The following is a 19895-nucleotide window of genomic DNA, read 5'->3' as shown; positions in this document are numbered from 1 at the left end:
GGCACATGCAGGCGGGTCACGCTAGCCAGGGTTCAGGTGGCGAGGCGGCAGGAGTGTGCATGAGGCATCGTAAAAGACGCCATTAGTCTCTGTTGAGGCAGCCCTCCGAGGAACGAAGGCGTGTTCCCCTTGCTGTAATTACTTGAGGGACTCCTTAAAGACGACGACACAGCGGGGATTCATGTTTTGGTGTAAATTTCACGAACGAGAATGCAATGCCAGAAAAGGAACCGAGCTTGTGTAATTTTTTCACGTCTAGTTTTCTTATCTCTGATGCTGTATTATGTCCTTCGATATTGTGCCCTTAATTGAATATTCCTCACATTGTACAGGAACTGTTTGGCACCTCTCGGTGAACAGAAAGGAGACACACACACACACACACACACACACACACACACACACACACACACACACACACACACACACACACACAACAGAAGTTCGAACATAACATACTCACTGCACACATAAACACCAATTAAATCACGTTCACTTGTCTCTGTCCCCCCACTCTCTCCCTAACGCCCTCCCCCCTCCTCCCGCAGGCTGGTGTTCGTGGCCCGCCGGGCCCGCGTTCGTCCACGCCCCTGTCAACGTGACGGTGAGCGAGGGGTCCCACGCCTTCCTACCCTGCAGAGTGGCAAACCTCGGCGACAGATCCGTGAGTGCATGGTGACCCGCCTCTGTTATATTGTTCTTTGTGAGTCGTGGCAGCGCGGGGTACGAGTGATTAGTTATAAAAGGGAGGTTAGTTAGGTCGTCTGGTAGATGTGGTTCCACCATTGCATTAAATTATTTTTAATGCACATTAGGCTTATAAATTAGGATTAATATTGCCATGTGGTGACAATGCATTATAAAAATATTCTGAGGGTTTTGGACAAAAGTTTAAGGTCATCAAGCGGGATGTGGTCTAAGTATTGCGGTAAGAACCCATGATCCCGGAACAGGGTCACTTTGACACCCAGGTTGCCACAGTTTACCTTCCCCAGGTTTTCCCAGGTTTCCTCAGGTCCCCAGGTTTTCCCAGGCTCATATTTATCTACCAACCCGAAAGGAAGGATGGAAAGCTGGGTGGGCTGGGCACCGACTATCCGGGACAGATTGCCAATCTGGGCGACGGATTCGTAGCTAGGCGTGCTAACCACTGGGGTAAGGTGGGGTAAGTTGCCCCCCTTAAGAGAGATTGCCTGTTGTAGCTACATTTCTTGCAATAGAACTTTAAAAAAAAAAGTTCTGTTGATATCTTAGGCTAAGGTCTATCTATGGTATATATTATATCCATTCATTATGATTTACACCTTATTATCATGACAATTTTTTTTAAATAATAAAGGGGGCTTCTTACCCCGCATGTGGGGTAAAACGCCCACTGGGTAGGCCTTTTACCCCACTCTGGCTTACAATAATAAATCTCACAGAAACATCAGGAAAATAGTTTTTCACATTATAAAAATATAAAATGTATTCCCTTTTTGAAAACTATACCCTATAAATCTCTCTTGATGTGAAATATAGGAACACAATCAAATTTGTGTCTCGTAATGAACATAATGTAAAACTAAACAATTAATTAATTTTCTAAAAGGTATCCCCTTCTTTTAGACTAGTAATATTAGACTAGCTTCCCTTTCTTCTGAATTTTTGTAACAAAAGGAACATCTACTTTCATGAAAAATATATGGAACTAAAAATTCAATTAATTTGATAAAATATGTCCTTTCTTTTGAATATTGATATCTGAAACAGTTAAAAACACCAACTTCCTTATAGTCTCAAACTCAAAAGTGTGCACTTATGGATGCCTTTCAAAAACTTCAACAAATTATATTTATAGCAATACTGTAATGCCTAATCAGACTCGCAGTTTTGACATACGTACCTACAGATCTAGGCCTACTCCAGTTGTGCATTCTGCATGTGGCCAATTTCTACAACTCCGACATTGGACCCATTTTTCTTAAGGTCTGCTATTAGCAAATAGTTTCCCACACAAAAAAACAAGGCCATTTGCCAATTTGCTGATAATGCGGTAGAAGGCCCACATGTGGGGTAAAAGGCCTCCCTGTGGGCAACTTACCCCAAAGGCACAGGGGGTCTCTTACCCTGGCAACTCATATATACACAAAATGTCACCATCTTTCCTTCATGTAAGTAGACAGAGTATAATCACATGCAATATGGCCTAGACATCTTAGAGCAACTATCCATAGCCATCAGGCTAACTCTAAAGTTCTTTGTCGTTAATTAGGTATCATTAAAATCACTGAAAACTTATTAAATTAGAAATTAGTCAAAAAGAAGAAATGTCCCCTTATGTCCAGAGCAACTGTCCATTGTTTACTCCAGTAGTTCCTGTGAGCACAGAGAGTTGGCGTTGCCTACTTGATCATGTGACTGCTTGAGAAAAGAAAAAAAGAAAGACAAAACCAAAGGGGGCCTTTCACCCCAGGGGGGCATCTTATTTTTCTTACCCCACCTTACCCTACACCACGGAGATACTTGCACGCAAAAAAAGATAACACGAAAGTGTGTAATCCATCTTCATGTATATCAGTAACAAAAAATAATGAAAAGTCAGCTTCCCTCCGGCAAAAAAGTTTCCTTAATGTATGTATTGAGGAAGCCATCAGGAGCAGCAGCAATGAGAGGAAGTCTGAGGCAGCGGCGCGCACAACACATCTTCGCTCGAGTAAAAAAGCGAAGAGAAGCACGAGGGAAGTCAAGGAGGGACGGGAAAACTCATACAAGGAAGAGAGGGAAGCGAGAGGAGACGAGCAAGAACGGCAAAAGCCATTAAAAGGACCCAGAGAAGCGAGAACAATCGGAAAAAAAGCTTATGGATGGAATGATGATGAAGTGTGTGTGTGTGTGTGTGTGTGTGTGTGTGTGTGTGTGTGTGTGTGTGTGTGTGTGTGTGTGCGTGCGAGAGAGAGAGAGAGAGAGAGAGAGAGAGAGAGAGAGAGAGAGAGAGAGAGAGAGAGAGAGAGAGAGAGAGAGAGAGAGAGAGAGAGAGAGAGAGAGAGAGAGAGAGAGAGAGAGAGAGAGAGAGAGAGAGAGAGAGAGAGAGGAGAGAGAGAGAGAGAGAGAGAGAGAGAGAGAGAGAGAGAGAGAGAGAGAGAGTTTGACGACGACGACGACGACGAAAAAGAAAAAAAAAAAGAAAAAAAAAAGAAGAAGAAAAATTAATAAAACCAGAATGCCCTTCCTTTCTTGACTCCCTCCACCTAACCTTTGGCACTCACTTCATTCTGTTCCAGGTGACGTGGCTGCGGCGGCGGAGGCTACACATCATCACGGCGGGCCTGCTCACCTACTCCCCGGACGACCGATACAGAGTGAGTGGGGAGGCGGGGAGGGGCACGGAGGGGCAGGACGTGGAGGGGAAGGACGGGGCAAGGAGGACTGTTGGGAAGGCTGAGGGTCTTGTTTTTAAACATTTAGGCACCCAAGATCACCTATTTGTTAAGGTTTTCGCAGATTTGAACATTTCCAGGGGTAGTACTATGACCCCGGTGGTAGTTTGACCCTTCTTCTGTACCATGAACCTGACAAAACACTCCTTAGAACCCGACTAATATCCTTTTAAACCTTTGGATATAGCTGATGTAAAACAAGGATGGGTCTAAGAATACCGACATGAATTGCTTATATATTCTATTCAAGGTAACCTCGCAAATAAGCTTATCCCACTTCCTCAATAACTGCACACCACTGGCCAATCCACCAAGCTGCCACGCCTCCTTGTCCAACTCCTGCAATTAGTCGGTCATGGGAAAGGTTGAATCATATTCGTTGACGGCCTGGCGTGGGCGTGGCCTATATGCGGGGTTGATGTGAACAGAGTATCTTTAATTGGTGAATGGAGAGGGTCTGAGTAGCGATGCACGGTATGATACGTAGGTTTGGGGGGCAAGAGGTATACGGACTCTTGCTTTCAATGCTTCTTTCTTTGTCTTCCTCGCTGGGCGTGAGTTTAAATTACAATATACGGTATGCGAACTCTATTTTCCATGCTTTTTTCTTTGTCTTTCTCGTTGGGGGTGAGTTTAATTACAATATACGGTATGCGAACTCTATTTTCCATGCTTTTTTCTTTGTTTTCCTCGTTGGGGGTGAGTTTAATTACAATATACGGCATGTGAACTATTTTCCATGCTCCTTTTCTTTGTTTTCCTCGGTGGGGATAAGTTAAATTGCAATATACGGTATGTGAACTCTATTTTCCATGCTCCTTTTCTTTGTTTTCCTCGGTGGGGGTGAGTTTAATTACAATATACGGTATGTGAACTATTTTCCATGCTCCTTTTCTTTGTTTTCCTCGGTGGGCGTGAGTTTAAATTACAATATACGGTATGTGAACTATTTTCCATGCTCCTTTTCTTTGTTTTCCTCGTTGGGGGTGAGTTTAATTACAATATACGGTATGTGAACTATTTTCCATGCTCTTTTTCTTTGTTTTCCTCGTTGGGGGTGAGTTTAATTACAATATACGGTACGAACTCTATTTTCCATGCTCCTTTTCTTTGTTTTCCTCGTTGGGCGTGAGTTTAATTACAATATACGGTATGCGAACTCTATTTTCCATGCTCTTTTCTTTGTTTTCCTCGTTGGGAGTGAGTTTAATTACAATATACGGTACGAACTCTATTTTCCATGCTCCTTTTCTTTGTTTTCCTCGGTGGGCGTGAGTTTAAATTACAATATACGGTATGTGAGCTATTTTCCATGCTCCTTTTCTTTGTTTTCCTCGGTGGGCGTGAGTTTAAATTACAATATACGGTATGTGAACTATTTTCCATGCTCTTTTTCTTTGTTTTCCTCGTTGGGGGTGAGTTTAATTACAATATACGGTATGTGAACTATTTTCCATGCTCCTTTTCTTTGTTTTCCTCGTTGGGGGTGAGTTTAATTACAATATACGGTATGTGAACTATTTTCCATGCTCCTTTTCTTTGTTTTCCTCGGTGGGCGTGAGTTTAAATTACAATATACGGTATGTGAACTATTTTCCATGCTCCTTTTCTTTGTTTTCCTCGGTGGGCGCACGTTTACAAGATCCGACACAATACAAAATGTGGCATGCGAACTCCACTCTCCATGCTTCTTTTCTTTCTTTTCCTCGTTGGGCGTGAGTTTGCATTACACCATTTCGTCTCGTATACTCTTCGCCGGTTCTGTTTACAAAATTATTCTCATAGCGAGGACGAGGAAAAAACTAATGCACCGCTAATTACGGTATTGCTAAGTGAACCCAATGCAGAAAAAAAAATGCTTAGAATTCGGCGGCGAGGAAGGTGGGGTTGAAAATGTGGTTCAGACAAGGATGGCGTTGAGGCTGTCATTTTCTTTGTTCTTTTCTGTTTTTTTTTTTTTTTTCTCCCTTTCTTTCATTGATTTATTCATTCATTCATTCATTCTTTTTCCTTATATTTTTTGTTTGTTTGCTTGCTTTTGTTCGTTCTTGCATCTGACTTTTTGTAACAGCACAGAAGAAAGCAAGGAAGAAAAAAAAGAAAAGAAAGAAAGAAAGAAAGGAAGAAAGATAGAAAGAAAGATAGACAGAAAGAATGAATGAATGATATGTATGTATATATATATATATATATATATATATATATCTATATATATATATATATATATATATATATATATATATATATATATATATATAGAGAGAGAGAGAGAGAGAGAGAGAGAGAGAGAGAGAGAGAGAGAGAGAGAGAGAGAGAGAGAGAGAGAATTACATAGAAAATCAGACCACACAGACCCCATGGTCCAGACTAGGTGATCTTTCCCTAAACCTAAGTGATTCTACATTAATCAGATAGCTCCAAAACTTTGCATTTCTACTCTAGTTAATATTAAGTTGAAGAAAGTGTCGGTCGAACTTGTTTTTAAAGGAGAGAGAGAGTTATGGACCACTGAAGGTGGGAGCTTATTCCATTCTCGCACTACAACGTTGGTGAAGAAAAATTTGGTGCAGTCTGAATTTACTTGTCTACATTTAAGTTTTGTGCCATCATTCCTCGTTCGCAAAGTGTCATCGATCAGAAACAATGTTGATTTGTCCACAATCGTAAAGCCATTAAGTATTTTAAACTATTCGATCAGTTTTCCTCGGAGGCGACGTTTCTCAAGAGAGAACATGTTACGGGTGGAAAGCCTCTCGTCGTAGGGTTTGTTGCGCAAGGAAGGGATCATTTTTGTTGCCCGACGCTGAACACTTTTAATTTAGCAATGTCCTTTGCATGGTGGGGAGACCAAAACTTACCGCATCTTCCACGTGGGGTCTGACTAAACTATTGTAAAGCGGAAGTATTACTTCTTTATTTTTGTATAAAAAGTTTTTTTTTTTTTTTAATGAAGCCCAACATTCTGTTCGCTTTATTAGCTGCATCGATGCATTGCTGTGAGAATTTGAGGTTTGACGCGATTTTGACACCAGGTCCTTGACGCATTGAACGCTTTTGAGTTTGACGCAGCGCATTTCGTAATCGAACTTCTTATTCCTTGTTCCAACTTGAAGGACCTGGCACCTGTCTACGCTAAAGGGCATCTCCCATCTATCCGACCAGGCTGAAATTTTATGCAAATCCTATTGGAGCCTTTGTCTGTATTCGTCAGTGAAAACCGAGTTACCAACCTTTATGTCGTCTGCAAATTTACTAATGAGATTATTGAGTCCAACATCCACATCGTTGAAGTAAATAATACCTGTGACGGAGACAAAAATCTTACCGACAGTAATAACAATAATAACTATAGCAGTAAGAGTAACACCCCTAACAGCAAACAATGATCAGTTGTGTGAGGGTGTATGCGGAGGGACCCCCACCAACCCATCATCAGAGCCTCCCCCCAACGCCCCACAACCCTGGTCCGCGAGACAGTGGGCACATACGTCATATGTCAACAAACAGGCGAGTTCCGAGCCGGCAGAATTTGCATATGTCAATCCCGCTGCGATAGTGAACATTCGACACGGACCGATTAAAGTCATGGAGAAGGCGAGATTGGAACCGAGACATTTAGCGCATGCATGGTATGTCGAAATGTGGCGGGAGCGATGACAATAGGTAAATAAATGACCTCTAGAAAATCAAGTATTCATCACTGAGCGCTGAGGACACACCTGTGGCTTAAAAGGTTTGAGGGGATTTAATTTTCCTGCAGTCGTATCCACGGTAACTTTCTGGCGGTAACTTTTCTAACCGCTCCCATCTCTCCCAGGTATTGCACCCGCCGGACACAGACGAGTGGACGCTGCACATCAAACGCACGAGGCCAGGTGACGCGGGCTGGTACGAGTGTCAGGTGAACTCCGATCCCAAGATCACCACGCCCGTCCTGCTCGTTGTCAGAGGTGAGGTGTTCTTTCCTATTGGCTCCTTTTACCAGTTTTCATTACCTATTTATACCTATTTCATTTACCTATTTTCATTACCTATTTATACCGATTTCATAACCAAATTTTTCCTATTTTAATTTTCAGGGGACTGAGTTAGCCTCGTTCCATTGGGTATTTGAGCACACATTGTCATGAAGCTCCATAGAATTATGTATTCTTTTTGCATACATGAAGTTTAGGGAGTCGAGGGGGGGGAGGGGTTCGTTTTGGAGGCTAACTTAAAGATAGATAGATAGATAGATAGATAGATAGATAGATAGATAAATAGAGATCGATAGATAAAAATGTATAATGCTGACAATAAACCAACATCAGGATGGCCAGAAGCTTTTTTGTGTTTTCAGATAAAAGCCTGGACGACCCTTTCCACATGCCGGAGGTGGCGTCCGACAATAACAGTAAGTAGGGGACCAGCGGCCTCAAAGGTGGACGGGAACGGACGGCTGGAATCTGGACTCGACCGCCACAGCACGAAAATCATACAATAAAACTTTAATACTCGTTCTTTTACAACTTAACTAGATACACAATCTTACGAAAAAATACTTTCCATACTATAATTATAACATCTACACATAATAATCTCAAGAAAAATTTTTAAAATCACTTACCCGCGAATGATACTACTGTAATTCATTGAGACATTCACGCATTGCTACTACTGCGAACAGATGAATAGACAGAATATCTACTTAAGAGTATCCCGTCTATATGCTGAGGTGTAAGCTGAATTCATATATCCACTCTCCTTGGGCTTTGGAAACAATTACTAAGGCTCCTTCTAATCAACTATTTTAATTAGATACAAAGCCCTGTTAATCAACTGAGTGACACATTTTTACATAGCGCGTTGCGTCCAGTACATGAAGAGTCCTGTTCAGGCTAAGGAAAGCCATTTAATTCAATTTCATTTCATTTTAAGAAGTTCCCGACGTCCATGAACTGACCAGTTGTAGACATATAACCCAAATGAAGCAACCCCTCCCCGAGAGCTCTCCTAACATACCATATCGTTACACAACACAGCCTGAGTCTTGTGAAAAGTACATGTGCACAGTCCAGGGAGAAATGAAGTTTACAAAGGGGGCGTCATGCACCGAACACTAACCTGAGGCTTCCCGTGGCAGACACACAAGTGCGTATCGAGGGTGCGGGGGAGCGGTACATCCAGCAGGGCAGCATCTTGGCCGTCAACTGCACAGCGAACCACCCCAGCGGCGGCGGACCCCAGGCGGTGGTGTGGTATCGCGGCGCCGCCAGACTTGACTACGACTCTCCCAGGGGCGGCATTGAACTGCAGGTGAGTCGGGACAGGCGTGTTAGTACTTGTCTTGCCAAGGCTCACACACACACACACACACATGCAGCCTAAGACATCCATCATATAAGCTTTCTAATTATAAGAAGATAACCACATAGGAAATTATGTGTATTAAATACTTGCATGTGTTTATATGTGCATACTTCTTCGAATAAAAATCGCTAAATAAAGTTAAATCACTAACGATGCGAGTAAATTTATCGGCATCGAGCCCTTGAGAACCGTGTCCATCATCAAGAAGAAATAACGATAGTTACTGCCAGCTGGGACTATGTACTTTGTTATTATTTTGAAAAAACAATAATAATGCATATGAAAGGGCTACTATAAAAAAATTCAGTTGACTGTGCTGATTTCTTCTTTTTTTTTTTGGGGGGGGAGGGAGATGCAATGAGAAATAGTAGTGTGTGTGTGTGTGTGTGTGTGTGTGTTCTTACCTATATTGTTTTGGCCGCCACTGCTGCTGTTATATTATTCCGTCTTCTTGCCTCATTTCTTTAACTTTCAATGCATCTTATTTTATTTGTTATAGCTATTCCATGGTATTTTATTTCAGTTATTTTTATGTATTTTAGATTGTCCGGGTTTATGGTGTGCTTATATATCGTAGTGTGGCTCGTCTTTGTTAATTTCAAGATCACAAGCTTTTGTTGATTCCGCCAATGTCTTGATAAGTCTCTGAATATCCTGTGTGCCAGCTGGTTCCCATCATCTGCATAAAGCAGGACAGGAAAATGGCAGATTATATCTCTGTAGCCAGTTTCCTTGGTTTAGAGACCAAGATAATGAGAAGTTATCTTTAAGGAAGGTGTCCTTGTATTACATCATTGATAAATTACCGGGTGGTAGTTATTTGGTATTACAGGCCTCGGCATGGAGACAACTCAGAACCCCCGGGGATGGCGTTCTAGCGTGAGCGAGGCAATGCGCCCTCCGACGTGTGCCCGTTGATGGATTAATACTTATGTAACGCCAGAAAAGCCTCGCCTATATATGAGTCCCCTTCTCTCCGCCAGACCGAGAAGGCGCCTCAGGCCACCATGAGTCGCCTCAGACTGTCCTCCGTCACCCCAAGAGACTCCGGACGCTACACCTGCCACCCTGACACCGGGGGATACGCGTCGGTGTTGGTCCATGTCCAGTCGGGTGAGTTCAAAGCCGGCGGTGCGTCTTGAGGTTAGAAAGTTTTGTAATGACCCTCCCCCTGCCAACCCACGTCCTGGCACCTCTCTTAGTCAAATCATACAAGGCAACTCCGCCTCCACCGCCCTCAGCCCCGTCCATAATTTTGGCAGATTATTTTGGGGGAAGGCTAGAGGGTATCATAGGTTTTGAGTAGGGGGGACATCGTGGCGAGCGAAGCGAGAATGCGCAGGTGGGGAATTTTTTTCTCTAATTAAATAAGCACTGGGGCATTTTGAGGCCGACATAGAAAACACTGGGGGGCTATATCTACCCCAGTATGCCTCGTGATTAGAAAATTGTGCCTGCCGGCTCTAACCAGCCCCGGCATGTCGTGAGGTTAGTACAGAGTTATGAATGTCAACTCCCCACGTCCCACTCCGCCCCTGTGTGGTGTCATATCTGTCACCCGGTATCCTAAGACATCCCATCCTTAATTTCGCATCGCGGAACTCAATCTTTATTAAGTGTATAAAAGTACCAAGGTGGTCCTAAAAAGCGATGCAAAGCGGAACAGGTCACAAGAAGAAGAAGTTTTTTTTTTTTCGTGATTGTTGATATCCTAGTTATATACATACATACGTCATCATTTGCTTTCATAATAATATAAATAAACTTGGGTGGGACAGATCCCATCAAGCAGTCGACAAGAGACCAATGTCGAAATTCATGTATGTATTCAGGATGGGATGTCTCACGATCTTGGGATGTCTCATGACACCACACCCGGCATGTCATGGTATAGCTACGGATGGCAGTTCTCCCAGTTCCCCTCCTCTCCTTGGTTCAGTGTAATATGCGTTGCCACTCTTCAGCTCCTCCATCCAACTTCTCCCCAGGACATTACGTGGTCATTGGATTAGTCTAAACAAAACAGCGTATGACAGAGTAGTCATACCCTGATCCGCTCATGAAAAGTTAAAATTAATTATCTTACAGTTGCTGTACCATGAAGACACTTAATCAGACAGTCAGACCCTTCTCCATCGTCTCGCCCCCAGACCAGCCTCGAGCCGCCGTCCAGCAGAGCGGCCAAAACACTGCTGCCCCTTCACCCGTCGCCGCCTCCGCCTCCCCGCTGCTGCTGCTCCTCGCCGTCTGCCTCGCCCACCTGCCTCCACCCCTCTGCCTCTCTGGGGGCGCCTTGGCCTCAGCCTTCTGAACCTAACCCTTTTATGTCCGTTTTATCGTTCTTTCGTGTGGGTACCTATGTAGAAGCTATTTTTGTAAATATCTCGAAAAAAAGATAGAAAAATGTATGTATTTTCATTTAATTTGATTTTTTTAACAAACACCACGACAGCCATTCACAGCATGACCCAGGCAAGCCAAGGAGTCCATATAGTAACATCCGCCAGCGACGACCATGCATGCAGGTACTAAGCATATGGGCTAATGAAAGATTGGAACCAGGACTATGCATTATATTAGAACGACATTAGCGCTTCAAATATTTTGAAACAAATTGTACATAAGAAACATACAGAGAAATTATCATAATCATAAAAACAGCACTCATGAGGTTTTTGAGCAGGGTAAATGATAGGTCAGAAATCGGGGGAGGGATAAACGAGATCAATTACGTAATTGGAAATAGCGACGTGGCATGACTGGAATTCATTTAAGTATAAAAAATATACGTCTTTCCATGAGCGGTCTTTTGCAGTGTGGATTACCTACCGCGGCGCCCTGATCATGGTCGGTGTTTATTGCGATACATTTGCAACTTGCCTTTTGCTTACACATATATGTAGTGTAACCGCAATTCTTCGCAGCAGGGTACGAGACACAGAATGGAATTATAATGCTAAATATAACCAACATATATCGAGGCGCCCGCGAAAGGCAGAGCACGGAAAAAAAAAATCAAAAGAATCGTCTGCCGCACGGCATAAGACCGCTCATGCGATAAACCTAACCTAACCTAGTTCCTGCCACACAACATGATCTTGTAGCAAGGCTGCTAAGAAAGGGACCCCACTGAATTCTAAATCTTATGGCAAAACTGTATGACAAATTTGTTTATGCAAAGGAAACCTAAAATATTGGGTCTACAATGCTGAACATCAGACTGAATACTGGTAAACTTAACTACTCCTGTGAAAACTCCACTTAACTTGGATCATTTTACTACAGGCATGGTAGTGGGCAAAAGCTGATTTATATATTTTTTTCTGGTTGTGAATTGTGAAATCCTGAGCCGTGAGGGTCGTCAGTGAAACTAAAACATTACAATATTAAGATAATAGTGGCCCATCCTAAGCCTGGTGGCTGTAGTAGGAAGGCAGTGAGGAAATTTATTGTGTTTAATATGATCCTAGTTTTCAAGTCTCACCGCAAGCATCTGACAGTTTTCAACCATTGCTTAGTGGCTGAATACCCACATGCCCAGGGAGCACCATGAGCCAAGTTATTCACACATCACAGCAGCCACTTAAAACAAAAATTTGCCCATGCTATTAACAGGCTGGGGCTGTTCTCCAGACCCCAAGAACCAAACAGCACTATGGGCAGCACATAAAATAAAGCAGGTGCAGAAAACCACACCCACGTTATATGAAATCTTGTATGCAATGCTCAACTAAATGAGAAAATATGATGAGATTTGTACTAGTTATATTGCTGCATAAAAGTGTCAACGAGAAAAACTGAGGCATTTGTGTATATATCACAAGAAATGGCAAAAGTAAATGTTTTAATGGACTTTTGCTGTAACACGCACGCACATACATAGGGAAAGCAAAAGACAAGTTAGAAATGATTACAGCAAGGTGAGGAGAGAAGAAAAAAAGTATGAAAAGAATATAATAAAAACCTTTTTATAGACATAAATAAGAAATAAGGAAAAAAAAGCTGTGAATATGATCAAACTGGGTGACCAAGTCTATGAGGATGCAAAGGAAATCTGTGAAATATTAAATGAAACCTTTCAGTAAGTATTTACCCAGGAGACAGAATTTGAAAAGAGAGATGAGGAGAGGTGTTAAAAGAACGGAAAACATAAAAGTGGATAAAGAAGAGATACTGGGGCTATTGAAATCACTAGATGGTAAGTAGCCAATGCGTCCAGATGAAATATCAGTCCAAGTACTGAAAGAGTGCAGTGAACATTTATTAAAACCAATTTGTGACATTATAAGTTGCTCAATTAAGACTGAAGAAGTCCCAGTGCAATGGAAGAAGGCACATGTGGTCCCACTACATAAGAGCAGAAATAAGCAAGAGCCACTGAACTATAGACCGGTTCCCTAACAAGTGTAATGCGCAAACTGTGTGAGAAAATAATTAAAAGACAATGGGTGGAACATCTGGAAAGAGGGAAGATAATAAATGAAAGTAAATTTGGATTCAGACAAGGTAAATCTTGTGTCAAAATCTAATATGTTTTTATTCAAGAGTAAAAGATAAAATACAGGAGATGGATGGGCAGACTGTATATTTTTTTTTTACCTCCGTGGTCTAGTGGTCAGCATGCCTGGCTACTACTCCATGGGCCTGGGCTCGAATCCCGGCCTGGGCAGTCAGCGTCCAGGTCACCCAGCTGTTCATCCTCCCTCTCAGAGTGGTTGAAAAATGAGTACCTGGGAAAACCTGGGGAAGGTAAACTGTGATAACCCGGATGTCACTCTGGCTCTGTGTCCCAGGGTAATGGGCTCCCTCCCACCACAGGCTCAAGGGCCAATGCGATGGAGATGAGCACCGAGCCCACGCGCAACTATAGCGTATGCCCCCAACTTTACCTTTAAATAAAGCATTCAATAAAGTTCCACATAAAAGATTGCTGTGGAAACTAGAACACAGAGGGAGAAAAATGACACATTGGATGAAAAATTACCTGACAAACAAAGAAATGAGAACCATGTTAAAAGATGAAAAATCAGACTGGAGAAAGGTCACAAGTGGAGTTCCACAGGGATCAGTGTTAAAGCCAATAATGTATTTAATATACATAAATGATATGCCGGAAAAAATAAAGTTATATGAGTATGTTTGCAGATGACGCCAAACTGCTTAGAAAAATAAGAGACAATGATGCTTGTAATAAATTGCAGGAAGATTTAAATGAAATACATGAGTGGAGTAAAGAATGGGAAATGGAGTTTAATGAAATGTCACACAAAGAAAATGGGAAAAAGTATTAATAGACCATGTGGAGTATATAGCATGGGAGGGACAATCATTGACACAGTGAAGGAAGAAAAAGACTTAGGAATCATAATACAAGATACACTGACACCTGATAAGCACCTAAGTAAAATATTTGGAGAAACATATCGTTTGGTGCAAAAATTAGAAAGGCATTTCACTACTTAGATGGGGACATCATGAAGAAAATAATAACACTGATTAGACCAAGGTTAGAGTATGCAGCAGTTGTTTGGTCACTACACAGGAAAAAGGCTATAAGGAAACTCAAAAGGATACAAAAGCTTGCAAATAAAAAGGTAGAGGTAAAGTTGGGGGCATACGCTGTAGCAGCGCGTGGCCTCGGTGCTCATCTCCGTAACATTGACCCTTGAGCCTGTGGTGGGAGGGAGCCCATTAATCCGGGACACAGGGCCAGTGTGACATCCAGGTTACCATAGTTTATCTTCCCCAGGTTTCCCCAGGTACCCATTTATCGACCAGCCTGAGAGGGAGGATGAACAGCTGGGTGAGCTGCACGCCGACTGCCCAGGCCGGGATTCGAACCCGGGCCCGCAGAGTAGAAGCCAGGCACGCTGACCACTAGACCACAGAGGCAATAGATGGTACCAGAACTATCAATCTGTAATACGAGACTAGATTGGAGGAACTGGGCTGACCAACACTCAAAGAAAGAAGAGAAAGAGGAGACCTGATATAATAGCATTGTACAGGAATACGAGTGGAATGGACATGTTGGAGAGAAATTATTGAACTGAGATGGAAGGGAGGAGGTAACTAAGAGGACACGGCAAGAAATTGAGAAAAGGGACTTGTTTGAAAGACATAAAGAAGTTCAGTTTTCCATACAGGAGATACAGGATACAGTGTGGATGCATGGAATGGACTAAGCAATGACATTGTTGAAGCAGGTAGTGTCCATATAATGAAGTAAAAGGTGGACAAGTATAGATTGGGAGACAAGACTTTCCGAGCTTGAGCTCAGGCCCTGTATACTACAAATAGGTAAATACAAATATGTAAATACAAACACACACACACACACACACACACACACACACACAATCAGCCCACCTTTTCCATAGGTTTGGTATCCATGGTTTTGAGAAAAAAAAAATCCAGAATATTCTTGCAAAAGAACACTTGAAATTTCCCCACACCACACTGCCTGCTAAATATATAAAAAAAAAATAATAATAATAACAATAAAAATAAATAATATAGAAAACAATAATACTAATAAAAGAATAACATCTACAGGCTGATGATTCAAGTCACAGAACAACCAGTTCAACCATCCCCCATCCTGCTAGACTGGTGGCTCTTGGAAGCTTGGCAAATACACATCAATCTTACTAACCAAGACTTACTTGGCAGATAGCTTCAGCCTAAATTGTAGTCATACAGTGGCATAGTGTATGTTGGAATACTGTATATTCTGGGTGAGAGTACAAGAGAAATACAAATGAGTGCCACTTGTATTTCCACTGCCAATTTTTCTCCATAACATAGCCTCAAACCAATTGTTCAACTTTTCAAGGTAGTCAATTTTTATAGTGTGTACAGCTAAAACAAGTGTCTTCTTAAAATTCAAGGAAGAGGTTCAATCTTTCAATTCCAAAACCTCAGCTTCCCTTTGAAACCTGAAGATTTTCTGATGGAACAATACACATTGAGCAAATTCAGCTTGGCAAAAGAAATTATTTTCTTCAAAATTATACATTCATGGGATTTCTGACCTCATAATGTCTGGCAGTCCCAAAGTTGTGTCATTTCTATACAATGGTTACATTATGCAGGTAGGAACTATGCGGCAGAGATGCACCAAAAATCGCCCAATTGAGTTACAGGTGGTGTTTGGTAGCTCAAGGCTTCTTCTACCAGAATATGAATCATTTGAAGGTAAAACAATTGGTATGTCCACAGGATAGAGGGGTGCCTACTTTTCCTCCCAAATTCTCTGTTTATCTTCATATCAATTTTTTTTAGAAAATTAATTTCTAAAAAATCATTGAAAAACTGTGATTATGTTTAGGATAATATTTACAGGTAATTTTGCTCATTAAGGACCTTTATTGGGTAGCATTATTTTTTTAGTCTTCTAATATTTTGTGCTGGTCGATATAATAGGTAGGTCTATGCAATGGAAAGGCCTATTCATCATTAAATTATTTTCTTGATTCATGTATATGATCAAAAAGCTTTACCCAAGAGCTTTCATTTGGTGTATAATAAGGCGCAATTTAGAGCATAGACAAGTAACTGCATGCTATCCAACTTCAATCTTCATTTACACAAAAATATGGTACTAGCGTGTTGGCCCCTTTGCCGCTCAGTGCCTCATATACCTTCAAAGATTTTTATGGCAAATGCCGAAAGCACCTGTACACTCACAGCAAAAGCTGAGTTGTGATAACAAAATAAGTGAGAATAGATAGGTAAACAATTTGTTGCTAGTAAAATGTGGAACTTGTCATACTTTGAATTTCTGACTAGAATTTAATGGTTTAGGGAAATGGAAATTCTTACTTTGTTCTGTCCCTTATGACCAGTGCTAAATGATTTGGCATAAGTTAGGGTAGGCAACCACAAAAAATATGCTCCTACTTCCTCATGGTGTCTTTCTCCAATAAAAATAATAAGGCTAACACATATGCATGCATAAAATCTTTCAAAAACAGAGCTTGAGCAATGCATGCAGACATGTTGATCCCAAGGACCTAGACTCAAGTCCCACCACAAGATGATGGCGATTTTCAGCCATTGCCGAGTGGTGGAAGATTACCCACACACTGTTCAGAGCTTTGATTAACCCTTACTTCAGCAACTTCGGTCAAGCAGAGCACCATGGGGCAGCGTTGGCCAAGCAAGAATCATATGCCACGGCAGCCACAGCAGCCACTTAAAGTAAAATTCACTTGCACCACTAATGGGATGGGTCGTCCACAAGGCCCCTCACGAGAACGTACCAGTGCTACTGACAGAACATGAAAAAAATGAAGTTTTGTGGTGGTCATTAGCTGTTACCTGGGTGGGTCTGGATGCAGGAAGTGTTGACATGTGGTGAGTGGGCAGTGCTGCAAAACAGGTCCTGTGGTAGACAACAATAGAAAAAATAAAATGGTACCCAACACACCACAAAAAAAATTGTAACATTTGATTCCACACATTGATGGGATATATTATTTACTTTCTTTAATTTTAAGCACTGAATATTTTGTAATAGCTATTCCACCAAACTTCTCTTTCAGAATCTGTCAAATTCATCTACTTACCAATTTCAAATTGAATAGTCATTTTCCTCATCATACAAAAGAAAATGGTGACCCCACATCTGTTTCTCACTCAACCTGTGCAAAGGAAGAGAGGTTAAGTTTTTTCTTAATTTTTTTTCATGGTAGTCCCACGATAAAAAGTTATGATATCTAAGCTTTCACAATATTTCTCAAGTCAACTACTGTAACAACATAATATGCTTGACAAAAAACAATACAAAAAATACAAACAAATGCTGAACTAAACTTTTTTTTTTTTACAGCACAGAGAGCAACTCAAGGGCAACAAAAAGAAGATGTAAAAAAAAGGCCCGCTAACTGTTCCTCTCATATGGCGATTAGTATAGAGTGGCAAAAAGAGAGGTCCATTGCGGATGGAGAGGTGTCTTGATACACTCTTCTTGAAAGAGGTCAAGTCATAGGCAGGAGGAAATGCAGATGAAGGAAGGCTGTTCCAGAGTTTACCAGTGAAGGGGATGAAAGAATAGAGATGCTGGTTAACTCTTGCATAAGGGGTTTGGACAGTATAGGGATGAGCATGAGTAGAAAGTCGTGTGCAGCGGGGCCGTGGGAGGGGGGGAGGCATGCAGTTAGCAAGTTCAGAAGAGCAGTCAGCATTAAAATATATAAAGAAGATAGAAAAAGATGCAACATGGCAGCAGTTAAGAGGTAGAAGGCTGTCAGTAAGAGGAGGGGAGCTGATGAGACGAAGAGCCTTAGACTACACTCTGTCCAAGAGAGCTGTGTGAGTAGAGCCCCCTAACACGTGAGATGCATACTACATACGAGGGTGGACAAGGCCCTTATATATGGAAAGCATCTGTGCGGGGGAGAAGAACCGGCGGAGACGATACAGAATGCCCAACCTTGTGGAAGCTGATTTAGTGAAAAAGATGTGAAGTTTTCAGTTGAGATTTTAAGCTAAGGACAGACCAAGGATATATAGTGTTGAAGAAGGTGATAGCTGAGTGTTGTCGAAGAATAGGGGATAGGTGTTTGGAAGATTATGTCTAGTTGATAGGTGGAGAAATTGGGTTTTTGAGGCATTGAAGGACAAAAGGCTCCTTTTACCCCAATCAGAAATGATAGCAAGGTCTGAGGTTAACCGTTTTGCAGCCTCCAGTCTGGAGTCTCGCAATTCCTGTTGAGAGGGTCTTTTGTTGAAAGAAGTTGAATAATGCAGAATGGAGTCATCAGCATATGAGTGGATAGAACAGTTTGTTATGGAAAGAAGATCATTGATGAATAACAGAGCCCTGTGGGACACCACTGTTGATAGGTTTAGGGGAAGAATAGTGACCGTCTACAACCGCAGAAATAGAATGGCCAGAAAGGAAACTGGAGATAAAGGAACTGAGAGAAGGATAGAATCTGAAAAAGGGCAGTTTAGAAAACATTGCAGCTAGATTAAGAATCTTTTAAGATTTACCTTCGAAAGGCAGATCTTACAGGTAACTCATCGAAAGCAAACTCCTTCAGCCACTCCAGTTCATCTTTCCTCAACAAAACATTTTCAGGAATGGATATGTGGCCTGAACTAATACCAGCAGCTTTCATACTCTTCAGTAACTTAACGCATCCAGCATAGGTGACAGAAGCCTGAGGAAATCGCATATCTAATAACCTGAAACAGATAATGTTTTCAATCAGTACTTCCTGTATTATGCATTCTGCAGCCTCCTTTGATATACATAAGGATATAAAACATAACAAGATCATATAGCATAATGGGTGACTAGTTTAAGCTACAAAATATTCAACCAAATATTATCTAACCATGCAAGTCAGTCTCAAGGATGCAAGCTAAAATTAAAAATTAATCAAGTTTAATGAGAAACGGAGGAACTGGAGTAAAAACTAAGTAGTGCTTCACCAGTTACACCCATTAAATAACACAGGCTCATATATCCATCAAATTCTTGCACTTTTCAGGACCCTACTGTATTTACCTATTTGTAGTCTACAGGACCCGAGCTAAGCTCTAATAGTCCCGTCTCCATATCTACATTCATCCAGCATTTCCTTCATTTAATGGACACTGCTCACCTCCACCACCTCTTCCCGCAAGCTGTTCCAGGTGTTAATACTTCTATGTGGAAAACTATACCTCTTCAAGTCACTCAAACAGGTTCCTTTATTTAGTTACTTTCCATGTCCTCTCAGCCCCTACGTTCTCACAGTAGAGAAGAGATCATCTCTATCCACCTCATCAAACTTATTTACCAACTCATAAAGTGTGATCAGATCTCCTCTCTCCCTTCTTTGTTCTAGTGTTGTCAAGTCCATTTCCTTAAATCTGTCTTCACACATCATATTCGAGAGTTCTGGGACCATTTTAGTTGCAATTCTCTGTATTCTTTCCAACTTTCTGATAACCTTCTTTTTGTGAGGCGACCACACAACTGCAGCATATTCAAGTTTTGGTATTATCAGTGTTGTTATTATTTTCTTCATCATTTCCTTGTCTATATAATGGAATGATACCCTTATATTTTGCATCATCCTGTAGGTTTCTCCAAATAGATTGTTTATGTGCTTTTATGGGGACAGTGTGTCT

General features: G+C 41.5%; 2 protein-coding genes across 9 annotated transcripts in view; one reads left to right on the top strand and one right to left on the bottom strand.

The window, feature by feature from the left end:
• LOC127007510 (basement membrane-specific heparan sulfate proteoglycan core protein-like) overlaps window positions 1-11185 on the top strand; it is a 59113-nt gene extending 47928 nt beyond the window's left edge. Inside the window, exons 2-8 of the mRNA XM_050878623.1 lie at window positions 549-664; window positions 3264-3341; window positions 7237-7369; window positions 7759-7812; window positions 8542-8714; window positions 9752-9881; window positions 10919-11185. Of these exons, the coding sequence (XP_050734580.1) occupies window positions 549-664; window positions 3264-3341; window positions 7237-7369; window positions 7759-7812; window positions 8542-8714; window positions 9752-9881; window positions 10919-11079 (845 nt within the window). The 3' untranslated portion in view covers window positions 11080-11185. The remainder of the gene's footprint in view (window positions 1-548; window positions 665-3263; window positions 3342-7236; window positions 7370-7758; window positions 7813-8541; window positions 8715-9751; window positions 9882-10918) is intronic.
• LOC127007509 (uncharacterized) overlaps window positions 1-19895 on the bottom strand; it is a 116058-nt gene that overhangs the window by 84410 nt on the left and 11753 nt on the right. For 2 of the 8 annotated variants that reach the window (XM_050878620.1, XM_050878621.1), the window contains exons 5-7: window positions 18768-18962; window positions 17339-17413; window positions 15528-17154 (exon numbers count right to left, since the gene is read on the bottom strand). In XM_050878620.1, coding sequence (XP_050734577.1) covers window positions 17344-17413; window positions 18768-18962 — 265 coding nt within the window. In that variant the 3' untranslated portion in view covers window positions 15528-17154; window positions 17339-17343. Of the gene's footprint in view, window positions 1-8522; window positions 8709-11325; window positions 13509-13569; window positions 13658-15527; window positions 17155-17338; window positions 17414-18767; window positions 18963-19895 lie in introns of those variants that run through there. The other 6 variants (XR_007760274.1, XR_007760277.1, XR_007760275.1 and 3 more) reach the window with 6 other exon arrangements.

This window comes from Eriocheir sinensis, chromosome 35 (assembly GCF_024679095.1).
Source record: "Eriocheir sinensis breed Jianghai 21 chromosome 35, ASM2467909v1, whole genome shotgun sequence".
Lineage (NCBI taxonomy): Eukaryota > Metazoa > Arthropoda > Malacostraca > Decapoda > Varunidae > Eriocheir > Eriocheir sinensis.
Note: the sequence above shows the minus strand (reverse complement) of the source record. Positions and strands in the feature narration are given on the sequence as shown.